This window comes from Podarcis filfolensis (assembly GCF_964270895.1).
Source record: "Podarcis filfolensis genome assembly, chromosome: 1".
Classification (NCBI taxonomy): Eukaryota; Metazoa; Chordata; class Lepidosauria; order Squamata; family Lacertidae; genus Podarcis; species Podarcis filfolensis.
In genome coordinates, this window is record NC_139604.1 from 93,488,940 (window position 1) to 93,500,237 (window position 11,298).

The 11,298-nt window shown below is 43.2% G+C and overlaps 1 protein-coding gene and 1 long non-coding RNA gene across 3 annotated transcripts in view; one reads left to right on the forward strand and one right to left on the reverse strand.

Moving 5' to 3' along the window:
- LOC310766305 overlaps nucleotides 1-11,298 on the reverse strand; it is an 818,379-nt gene that overhangs the window by 712,079 nt on the left and 95,002 nt on the right. The gene's annotated exons all lie outside the window — the stretch shown is intronic.
- On the forward strand, nucleotides 12-10,053 carry NDUFAF1 (NADH:ubiquinone oxidoreductase complex assembly factor 1). 2 transcript variants are annotated; one of them, XM_083619508.1, is made up of 5 exons: nucleotides 12-621; nucleotides 2,217-2,826; nucleotides 4,615-4,800; nucleotides 8,633-8,707; nucleotides 9,539-10,053. In XM_083619508.1, exons 2-5 carry the CDS (start codon nucleotides 2,317-2,319, stop codon nucleotides 9,677-9,679), a joined length of 912 nt encoding a protein of 303 aa, XP_083475634.1. In that variant the 5' UTR covers nucleotides 12-621; nucleotides 2,217-2,316; the 3' UTR covers nucleotides 9,680-10,053. The 2 variants fall into 2 exon arrangements, with proteins under 2 accessions (XP_083475634.1, XP_083475633.1); XM_083619507.1 differs by having other exon boundaries at nucleotides 77-627; nucleotides 2,224-2,826.

Below are 11,298 nucleotides of genomic sequence, written 5' to 3' on the forward strand. Positions count from 1 at the left end.
CGGCGAGCCAGTGGCCAGTCGGAACGGGAAGGGAGGCGGCGGGCGTTGTGTTGGAACAAAGAGGCGGTCCCGCGTCAGTTGGGTCCGGCCCCTGGCCCTCGAAGATGGCGCTGCGAGGAAGCGGCGCGCGGGCGAGAGGGGGGCGGGGGGGCGGCAGGGAGTGCGCTGGGTCTTGTTTCCCCTGAAGAAATGAAAGCAGCATTTTGGGAATAAACGAGCCCTCAGTCGTACTGTAAAAGCATTCTGTGAGCCGGGCTCTCCTTAAACGGCCGTTTCTAGGTTTTGGCCTACTGGGACTTCCTGAAGCCTGTTGTACTTCGTAGGCCTACATGAGGCTGATTTGCGACCGTTCCTTATAGCGAAGTGAGGAGGGTAACGCGACAGTGTCCCTCGTCCTTCTCAGGGGGCCGATAACGTCTCTGGGCTAATTCTTAGCCGAAGGAGGGAGAGCTTTTGTTCCGGGGGCGCTTGACCAGGAACTCTCCCGTGTGCAGCGCGGAACCTTGAGTGTGAGGCTCTTGTTTCCTTGGAGAGCGGAGCCAGCTGCACTCGGTCTCGGGGGTCACACGGACGGCTTTCGGCGGCGGACTCGCGGAGCGTGGAGGCATTGCAGAAAGGCAGGTGAGGGTCTTACTGTGAGAGTGAAGCGGGGATATGAGAGGTGACTCTGTGGCCGTTTTTGCCCGCATGCAAGAACGGTGGGCTGTCCTTGCTAAATGTTCCGCTACATTTCCCGGTTGGTTTAGCTCTGGAAACTCCAGGACTAGCAAACGAAAGGGCATCCGAGTGGCGCAGCCTTATGCCCTGGCGCCTCTCATTTTAGAAACAGGGCACAACTATTCAGCTAAACCAGGCAGCATTAAAATCTTAGGTTAGGGTGCATAGGCTCTAAGGGTGGTGTGGCGAGTACTGCTGGCGTCCGTTGTCGTCTGTTGGTTATTAATATGCGCGGAAACTGTCGACGTGAGGAAGAATTCTTAATACCGTTGATAGCCTGGATATAGCTGCATAGTGATAGCGCTGTACTTAACCTTTGCCTGTTCTTTTATATATATTCACATGCCACGTCTAGTGTGTTATTTATTCACAGTTTCAGAAGACTTACTGATCGACTTCTGTTCTGAATTTGTAAATGTGAAGGATGTTCTTGGGTGAACATTCCATAGTTTTTCATTTGGTATTTCCAATTAGAACTAAGTTGTTTCCTCAGATTCAAGTTTTCCTAAAGTTGTCATTTATTTAAAACATTTCTAGTCTGCTCTTTATTACTAAAAGTAATCCTTTTAAACTTACAAGATACAGTGAAAAAGCCAACAATAAATAATGGACTTGGTGACTAGATGGTGCAGAAGCTAAAACTGTTCTGTCAAAATTTTAAGATTATAAACTAATTTTCTATATGATTAGGATTTAGTAGTGATACCTTTTGAGTTTTCAAAGTACTTCATGTATGCTATTTCAGCATCCCCTACAACAACCACGGAAAATAGGCTAATATTCCCATATTGCACATGGAAGATGAGCTGTTAATGGCTTTCTTAAGGCCACCTAAAGAGCTTATTCCTGAACCAAGAGTTTTTGTTGAATGGGCATGACTGCCATTGTCATCTCTGCTTTTTAGCCAGCTCTGGAGTACATTTCAAAAAAGCTTTCCATGGTGCTAAGAGTATGCGTGTGCAGATGGGTGTGCACTCCCTATTTGCATTTAAAGAGAAAAACAATCTGCTCCTAATTGGATACAATATACCGTGTTTTTTGCTCTATAAGACTCACTTTTTCCCTCCTAAAAAGTAAGGGGAAATGTGTGTGTGTCTTATGGAGCGAATGCAGGCTGCGCAGCTATCCCAGAAGCCAGAACAACAAGAGGGATTGCTGCTTTCGCTGCGCAGCGATCCCTCTTGTTGTTCTGGCTTCTGAGATTCAGAATATTTTTTTTCTTGTTTTCCTCCTCCAAAAACTAGGTGCATCTTATGGTCTGGTGCATCTTATAGAGCGAAAAATATTACTTATTACACTCACTTTTTTTAAAAAAATATTGAACTAGGGCAATGTGATACCTGTTTCTTATTTATGAAGCAGGGATTATCCTCAGACTCTGTGCCAATAATTCTACTTAAGGTAATAAAGTTAAGCACATACCCAAATCTTAGTAGCTTTGGAAAATAAATTAAGCCAACATGTATGCTCAAAAAATATTTCATTTCCTTTTGTTACAGATGGAAGCAAACAACATTAATCAGGGATTGAAAGCACTATTTTCATTTAAATAAAAGTTTGTTGGAAAGCAAAGGATTCTAGCTTTCTGTGAATATTATTATGGCTTCATTCCTCAATATTTTGGATGCTGCCTGTCTTCTAAAGAAATGTCACTGGCAAAATGGCTTGTGTCCCTTGTTTAGACCTCTTGTTGATAGTTGCAATCTAAAATGGTACAGTAGCTACAGGAGACCAGGGACCCCTCCTGACAGAACCCCACCTTGGAAGAAAATTGACTTCAGCTTTCAGAAGGGAGTGGAAGGAATCAAGACACATTTTGGACGATTAGTGAAAGAAGTAACTGATCATGTGAAAGGGCCTGAGGGACGTCCACTAAAGCAATACATGCTGGAACAGACAAAAGTGGCTTGGGAGTTTCGTAGTCAAGAAGACTTGGATAAATGGGTAATCTCATCTGATGTTGAAATTGGAGGGAAAAGTGAAATCTATATGCAGCTGGGCAAGAATAACCAGTCTGCTTTGGTGTATGGGAACATTAATACTACAGTACCTCGTGATGGTGAGACCAGGTACAGTGGTTACTGCTCCATGAGATCTAAACCTCGACTGGTGAGTATATATTATAGTAATAGTCATTTTGCTTCAAACTAGGAGCACTATTTAAGCAGGAGTGGAATTAGTTTTTAGTGATGAAAGCTCTTTATAGAGAGAGAGAGAGCGTGTGTGTTACAAAAGTACAGTGGTACCTCGGGATGCGAACGGGATCCATTCCAGAGCCTCGTTCGCGTCCTGAAGCAAACGCAACTCACGTCTGCAGGTTGCGTTTCTCCGCTCATGCGCGTGATGTCATTTTGACCGCATGCGCGGTGAAACCCAGAAGTAATGCGCTCCATTACTTCCAGGTCGCCGCGGAGCACGACCCGAAAATACTTGAAGCACATTTATCCCGAGGTATGACTGTACATACATTGTCTCTATTTTCAGATCATAAAGTCCTTTCTACAGATCACTTATATTTGATAGAAAACATTACTGTTGTATCTAGTGCAGTTGTACCTTGGATCCCAAGCGCTTTGTGAGTCGACTGTTTTGGCTCCCGAATGCAACAAACCCGGAAGTGAGTGTTCCGGTTTGTGAATGTTCTTTGGAACCCAAACATCGGACACGGCTTCTGCAGCTTCCGATTGGTTGCAGGAGCTTCCTGAAGCCAATTGGAAGCCACGCCTTGGTTTCTGAACGTTTTGGAAGTCGGAACGGACTTCTGAGGTACAACTGTATAAGGCAGGCAAGCCCAAAGTCCGTTTCAGGGGTTTAATCGGTTTAATCTGGCCCCTGTGGCAGTTTATTTTCTGGGGTAAAAATCCTAAAAAAAAAACCTTAGCAACTTCAACAACCTCTATACCTCTATCCTTAAGGGGTAAAATAATAAAAAAAGCACAATAACTTCAATTGTAAAAAGAAGTCAACAACTTTGGTCGGCCCTCACGGCCCTTCACTTCATCAAATCTGGCCCTCTTTGAAAAAAGTCTGGACACCACTGGTATAAGGGGAGGAGGGTATAAATCTGAGATACATTTGTTGCTGGTCTGTGTGCAACAGTGTTTGCTTAATGTACAGATATATTAAAATTGTACTGACCTTGATTTATAGAGCATGCTCAGCATTGTGTAGTTGACCAAACACTCTTCCTGCTGCCACAACTGTGAGAAGGTGAATACAGTATACAAAAATGCCATTTTAAAGATATGTCTTTTGAGTTCTATGTGTTAGGACATGTGACTCAGTTTTTGACCAAGTTCTACTCCAGCTTATTTTTTATCACTTTTTGAAAAAGAATAGTATGTTTGAGGCATGTTATTCAGTCACGCAAATTACATGAATAGTGAGTAAAGCATAAGGCATAAAGCATGATTTCCTCAAAGCCTTTACCTACTAATTTGTAATTATGTGCTTCTTAAATAAAACTAAACGTAAATACTTTAAAACATAGTCTTAAATGTGAATTTGTAATGTAATTTTATCTTCTCTTCCAAAATCTGGTAAAATTGTATATATTTATTTAACTTCCTGGAAGAACTAAAGTTCATTAACAATACAATAAAAGTGTGTAAATGTGTTCAGAGTGCACTGAAGCAGCTTAGTTGGGGTGGGGAAGTCACGTTTGACTCAGTGGAAGGCTTAGAACAGAGCTTTTCAAATTGTGCATTGCAACACGTTAGTGTGTTGGCTGCAGTGTACAGATGTGTCGTGCAAAAATTCTCCCCATGCTGGGAATGGGTTAGTTTGCTAGTAAAACTGAATTACTATGTCACAAAATGATGCATGTCTGAAAAATGTGTCACCAACATGAGAAGTTTGGAAAGCTCTGGCTTAGAGCGATATCTTGTATTTTGGTAGGTGGCTTTCGATCGAAAGAAGCCTTATGATTGGTCAAATTTCAATACCCTGGTCCTGCGTGTTCGTGGGGATGGTAGACCCTGGATGATAAACATCTATACAGACCCATACTTCTCTCATCAGAAGGATGACATCTATAATTACTTCATGTTCACACGTGGGGGCCCGTATTGGGAGGAAATCAAGGTAATACAATGAGTATTTCCATAAGTGTGTAAAAAATGTATTACTTGTCATGTGGAAAATAAGCAACTGAATGACCTCTGGCTTACCAGTAATAGTTGTCCAAAATTCAATAGACATGGGCTGTTATTATTAAAAACATTTTATCCCACTATTCAGCCAAAAAAAGGTTCCCAGAGTGAGTTACAGGTATGCTCACAATCCAAGAGACAACACAAAAGGAAAAGGAATAAAAAGCGGGAAAGCAAGCTCAGGCTATATAGTTCTTATAGGGATCAGCTGGAATGGAAAGATGTAAAGAGGAAAAGCCAAAAGTTCCAGTTTTTTCACCAAAACCTATGGAAACGATCCTGCAGTTCCATCTTTCCCACTTATATAGTCTGATAGAATGGTTGTAAATAATGATAGTTGAGGGAGCTGGTCTCTCAGCGGACCTGATAAAGAGGCCCTACAGTCCCATCTGTCCCACTTCTGTAGTTTAAAGGAAATGTAAGCTGACAAATTATTTATTTAAATCAAATAATATGTAGGGCACAGAAAATTAAGTCCAAATGGATGTTTTTAGGCTTTACAAACTTAAACATGTAGAAGGAATAATTATAAAAGTGAAAAATAGAATGATATTATGGGTACCTCCACACTGGTTTCAGGCTTAAAAGTTTTAAGCGTTTGAGAGATAAGTGGAAACCCATAGAAGGCTGCCGAAGGTAAATGGAGGCAGTTTCTAGATAAATAAACTCATAGTTATGAGGGCGGCTAGTCAAGGTGCTGGGATTTGGTAGTTGGCTGGATGAGGGCCAGTAAATGAGGCGGAAACCTGACAAGATGGAGGTTCTGGATCGAGGCGGGTTGGGGCTGCTGATTCTTCTAGACCTGTCAGCAGCCTTCGACATGGTTGATCACGAACTCCTGGACCACTGCCTTGCCGACGTGGGGATCCAAGGCACAGTCCTTCAATGGCTGCGCTCATTTCTCTCTGGTCGGGGACAGAGGGTGGCGCTTGGGGGGGAATTGTCATCGCGCCACTCCTTGGTGTGTGGAGTGCCTCAGGGTGCGATACTCTCCCCGATGCTTTTTAACATCTTTATGCGCCCCCTCGCCCAGCTTGTCCGGAGTTTTGGGTTGGGTTGCGATCAGTATGCTGATGACACCCAACTCTTATCTGTTGATGGATGGCCATCCTGACTCGGCCCCAGACACACTGATCAGATGCTTGGAAGTTGTGGCTGGATGGTTACGTGGGAGCTGGTTGAAGTTAAATCCTTCGAAGACAGAGGTCCTCTGGCTGGGACGGGATGATATGGGATTGAGGGGGCAACTCCCATCTCTTGCGGGGGTGCAATTAGTGCCAGCACCATCCGTTAAGAGTTTGGGTGTAATCTTCGATACCTCCCTCTCCATGGAGGCGCAGATTACAGCTATAACAAAGGCAGCATTTTTTCATCTCTGCCAAGCTAAGCAGTTGGCTCCTTACCTCTCTCGCCCTGAACTAGCCACTGTGATCCACGCGACAGCCACCTCCAGATTATTGTAACTCGCTCTACGTGGGGCTGCCCTTGAGACTGACCCAGAAGCTCCAGCGGGTGCAGAATTCTGCGGCGAGACTCCTTATGGGGTCTTCGCTGCGAGATCACATTCACCCAGTGCTATACCAGCTGCACTGGCTCCCGGTGGAGTACAGGATCAGGTTTAAGATGCTGGTTTTAACCTTTAAAGCCCTATACGGCCTAGGACCCTCGTACCTACGGGACCGCCTCTCCTGGTATGTCCCGCAGAGGAACTTACGGTCTTCAAACAAAAACATCCTGAAGGTCCCAGGCCTCAGAGAGGTTAGGCTGGCCTCAACTAGAGCCAGGGCTTTTTTGGCTGCGGCTCCAATCTGGTGGAACGCTCTGTCACAAGAGACTAGGGCCCTGCGGGACTTGACATCTTTCCGCAGGGCCTGTAAGACAGAGCTGTTCCACCAGGCTTTTGGTCAGGGCGCAGCCTGACTTCCTCCTTTGGCAATCTCCACAGAATTTTAGCTTAATGGTTGCCAACAATTTGATTTTAATTAATTTTTATAATGAAATGTTTTTAGAATCTTGTACTATTTTATTGTTGTTAGCCACCCTGAGCCCGGCTTTGGCTGGGGAGGGCGGGATATAAATAAAATTTATTATTATTTTATTATTCTGTAGGTAGCTGGTTTGTGTCCAGAACTGGTTTTCTGTAGTTTCCATTCATTTCTGCATCAGGTCTAGATCTATTTAGCTAGGTATTTTAATGTAATTTTAGTCTTCTTGTACTGTTTTTGGTTACTTCTTATTGTTTTACGATGTTTTCTGGTTTTGTGGTGTGCTTAAGTTTGTTTATACCTATTTGTATCATGCCCTAGTACCTGTATGGATTAAGGGCAGTCTACACATGCGGGTGGCGCTGTGGTCTAAACGGCGTTTCCATGAGCTGCTCTGGTTCTCCAGAAGCGGCTTAGTCATGACCCGGAAGGTGTCTGCGGACAAACACTGGCTCCCTCAGCCTATAGAGCCAGATGAACGTGCAACCCCAGAGTCGTCCGCGACTGGACCTAATGATCAGGGGCACCTTTACCTTACAAATTTTTAAAATAATAATAGCTAATTAAGCATATAGATAGCCTGTACACAATTGTAACTTCTTTGCAGACTTCAGCAAACTACTGACAAGGCTATTTTGGGAGATACGTATTTGGCACAGGAGTGACTGTGGTCACATGGAGTTGTATTTTCAGAATTATTGCTTAGGATGAAATTGCGGTGACACTTTCAGTTATTTCTCTCCTGATCTGCAGGCTAAGCATTGTGAAACTATAACAGCTCTTGCATAGTTAATAGTAATATGGTTTTAAAAAAACGAAGCTTTATTGAAAAGTATTCTGCTACTACTGAACACCAATCATGAATGCAGCATTATTCTGCTGAGTTTATATAGTGTTGAAAATATCAAGTGTTAATATGTGTCTTTGTCATGCAGATTTCCATTTACCTGTGGTAATTCCTCCTAGACAGATAGCTTGACCAATCCTTCATTCTAGCTGCCCCATAACTTATTTTGTTTTTTTAAAGATCTTCCTGTTCTTGTACATAACTGTGCTTTCAGTTCTAATCAGTTGAGAGAATGCTGCATTATCCACAAGTGACAGGGATTATAAATAGTAATGGGTAGGAAAAAACTGTGCGCTTCTCCCAGACCTTCTTCCTGCTTTTGCGGGAGGTGGGGGAATACACCCACCTCCTGCAAAAGCCCACAGTTTGGGGAGAAGGGGACAGAAGTGTGCAGCCTGTGCACTTCTCCCAGCTTTTGCGGGAGGTGGGGGAATTCCCCCCCCTGCAGAAGCCGTGCGCTCTTTAAAGGGGCGTGCGGCTTCTCCTGGCTTTTCTGGGAGGTGGGGGAAGCCGCACGCTCTTTAAAGGGTGCGTGGCTCCTGTGGGCTTTTCTACGAGGTGGGAGAAGGGACTGATGCGGCCAGTCAGTCCCTTCTCCCTCCTGGGGAAAAGCCCGCAAGAGCGCACGGAGCTTGTGTGCAGCTCTTGGGGGCCTTTCCTGCCTGCCTCCCCCCTGCATTCGCTCCATAGGACGCACACAAATTTTCCCTTGCTTTTTAGGAGGGAAAAAGTGCGTCCTATAGAGCAAAAAATACGGTACCTAAAATATGCTTGCTTCTGACTAAAGGGAGAAGGGGGAGGTTATTGTTGTTGTTTTAATTATTTACTTGTGTTTTTATCTTGTATTTCATGCTGTGAACAGCCCTGAGATCTTGTGAAGAGCAGTATATAAATTTAATAAACAATAATAACAAATAATTTCTTATTGGCAGATTCCGTTTTCTAAGTTCTTTTTTACAAGCCGGGGGAGAATCCAGGATAACCAACATGCACTCTGGTTAGATAAGGTAAATATTCTTGCATTTAAATCTGCTACTTGTAAGTGCAATATTTTAACTATATGGTCCAATGAAACAAGTCCGCAAATTGTATGCTGATGGTGCTCTTTTGGAATTTCCCTCCATACCCCATCCTCTTTAGACTAATTGTGAACTGCAAAGAACTTTTGAACTGCAGAACACCCCTGCTCTACAGAGACAAATGACAATAGCTTTCAGTGCTTTATACAAATTCCATGTTTGAAACCTGCGCTTAGCTCTTGGCTAACTTGTAGAACTGCCCTGTTGCTCTCCAAGAAAAAGTGCAGGGAGCTTATGCGCTGACCAGTGCCAAGTCCTTTAAGTACCTTCCCAGTGAAGGCCTATAGCAGAACCAGAGAAATTGAAAAGTCCCAGGAGGGCTGTACCTGAACTAGAGTATGTGATGAGAGGAACTCTTCTCATATGGGTCCTTCTTTCCTGTTGGAACCTCTGCTGTAGAATCAGAAGAGAAGGCAAAGCTGGAGGACCAAACGTAGGGTTTGGCTTGGAGTTTGTTGTAGTTTTAGTGACTGTTGATGTGTGCAGTGAAGCAATACCAGTCTGTATTGAAATTGTCCTGTTTCTAACCTATGTTAGCTTCTCAGCCAAGGCTATTTGCCATACATTTGTATACCTTCTAGTTACCAATAAACCAAGACCAGTTTTCTAATGTGTTTATAAGCTGACAATCAGCGACCATTAAAAAATATGAATGGATCTTTGTAGAGAAGCGTTCAGGCCTCCACGTGTCTGTGTTAATTCGAGGAATAATTTGGAAAATGCCGATACAAATTATGCATTGTTGTTGTTTTTAAACAGATCAGTACCTTAGGATTCACCATAGCTGACCAAGTAAATGGTCCATTTCAGCTGGAGATTGACTTCATTGGATTGTTCTGTGATGCAGCCCATTCAGAGGAAACTGCCTATGAGCTATATGAAAGAAATCCCAAGAAGTAGAACTTACTGAACATTTGGAGGACTGCTATTCATCTGAAACTGGAAACTTCCACCATCCCTCCCCCCCTCACACAAAATTTGCAAACAGCAGGGGGAGGGGAAAAACCTTGGCCTGCTAAAATAGCATGTGGAAAGACAGTAGTAGCTGAAAGTTAGTGGCTTTCAAGGTTAGGTGACTGGATGCATTCTAATGGTTTACTAAGTTGGAATAAAGTCAACAGGCTAAAGGTCTAAAATTACATTGAAATATCCATTTCACTTGAAGAAAAAGAGGCAAGTATTTTATGGGAAACGAATAGCTAACTAATGAGTGATGTAGAAGGCTTTGGGGGCTTGTGTGTTGGGCTACCTAATAAATTTCTACCCTAAACTCATTTCTGGCTACTGCATTCTTTGTGACTGTTTTTTGTAGCTACCAGCCATCACGGGTAGGATGAGCTAATTTGCAGACATGCCAAAGCTTGTTAGAAATGGGTCCCAATGAGTGAGATCAAAAATGCAATCCATGCTGTGACCAAAGCCACTAGCATGCAGAGATTAGTTGCAATTCCATTTGGAGGGAGTAAGAGATTCCTTTCTGACCTTAATCTGTCCCATTTAGAAGCCCTTCATTGGAAGAGGCTTGCAAAACAAGGTACACATGCAATAGCAGAAAGCGATCCTCTTCCATTCTGTTTTGGTGGGAAGAATCTTTGTTATCAGAACTCTTCATGACGGAGTAGGAAACAGGGAAGTGTGCACCTGCTATCAATCAAATGGAAGGACAATACCACTAGGGTTTATTCCTTCAACCCTCCTTATGTCTACTATGTCCTGCCTGTGACTAAAGCCTTTTTGCTCAAATCATGAGTTCTAGATGCCTGGGCCTCTGAGTAAGGCTTTCTTGGTGGTGGTGGTGGTACCCCATAGAAGGAACACACTTCCCTGCAGGCTGGTACCAACATCAATTAATTTTGGAGCAAGGTGAAAAAAATTTTCTGCAACTTTTGAAGATCAGCCTTGACCGAAGACATTTAGGACAGGTGGAAGAACATGTTTTAGTAGTTTTTTATGCAATGCATGTCGTGATCCTTCCAGGGTGCTGTTTTGCAGTGAATGGGATATAAATTTAGAAAATAAATATGTATTGTGTCTGCTCATCCTCCAGTGTCCTTGATTAAAACTATAGTATACGCTTGAAGGGGTTGGAGACAGACTTGGTGATGAAATGTATTCCCACCCTTAACTGATCACCAGCCAGGACGTAGATTAAGCTTACCAGTACAATACTACTTTTTCATGTAGAAAGTCAGAAAATTCCCAATTCATTATTTAAGAATTCCTGTATTCAATTGAAAATGTGACATTGGACCTCCCATGAGGGATGGAGTGGATCCTCAGATGGGTTGTCCCTCCAATTTGCTCCACAGGCAAAATATGTGAATTAGACAAGGTCATCCAGCTCGGAAGAAAAGATAATGTTAACCTTGGAGAAAAGGACTGCAGCTCATAAACACAACACGCCAGCTGACAAAGTGCAAAACAAGACTTGAGGAAGAACGTCCAGTATAAAACCAGTACAAAATTGAACTGAACTAGAGGGTACTCAATTTGAGAGAATACTAAAATATATATAAATT

What these genes read in the sequence shown, in the direction of transcription:
- NDUFAF1 (XM_083619508.1), top strand. Translation starts at nt 2,317, where the DNA reads ATGGCTTCATTCCTCAATATTTTGGATGCTGCCTGTCTTCTAAAGAAA. An exon ending in CGTATTGGGAGGAAATCAAG is followed by an intron (nt 4,801 to 8,632) that starts GTAATACAATGA and finishes TCTTATTGGCAG; the next exon opens with ATTCCGTTTTCTAAGTTCTT. An exon ending in ATGCACTCTGGTTAGATAAG is followed by an intron (nt 8,708 to 9,538) that starts GTAAATATTCTT and finishes GTTTTTAAACAG; the next exon opens with ATCAGTACCTTAGGATTCAC.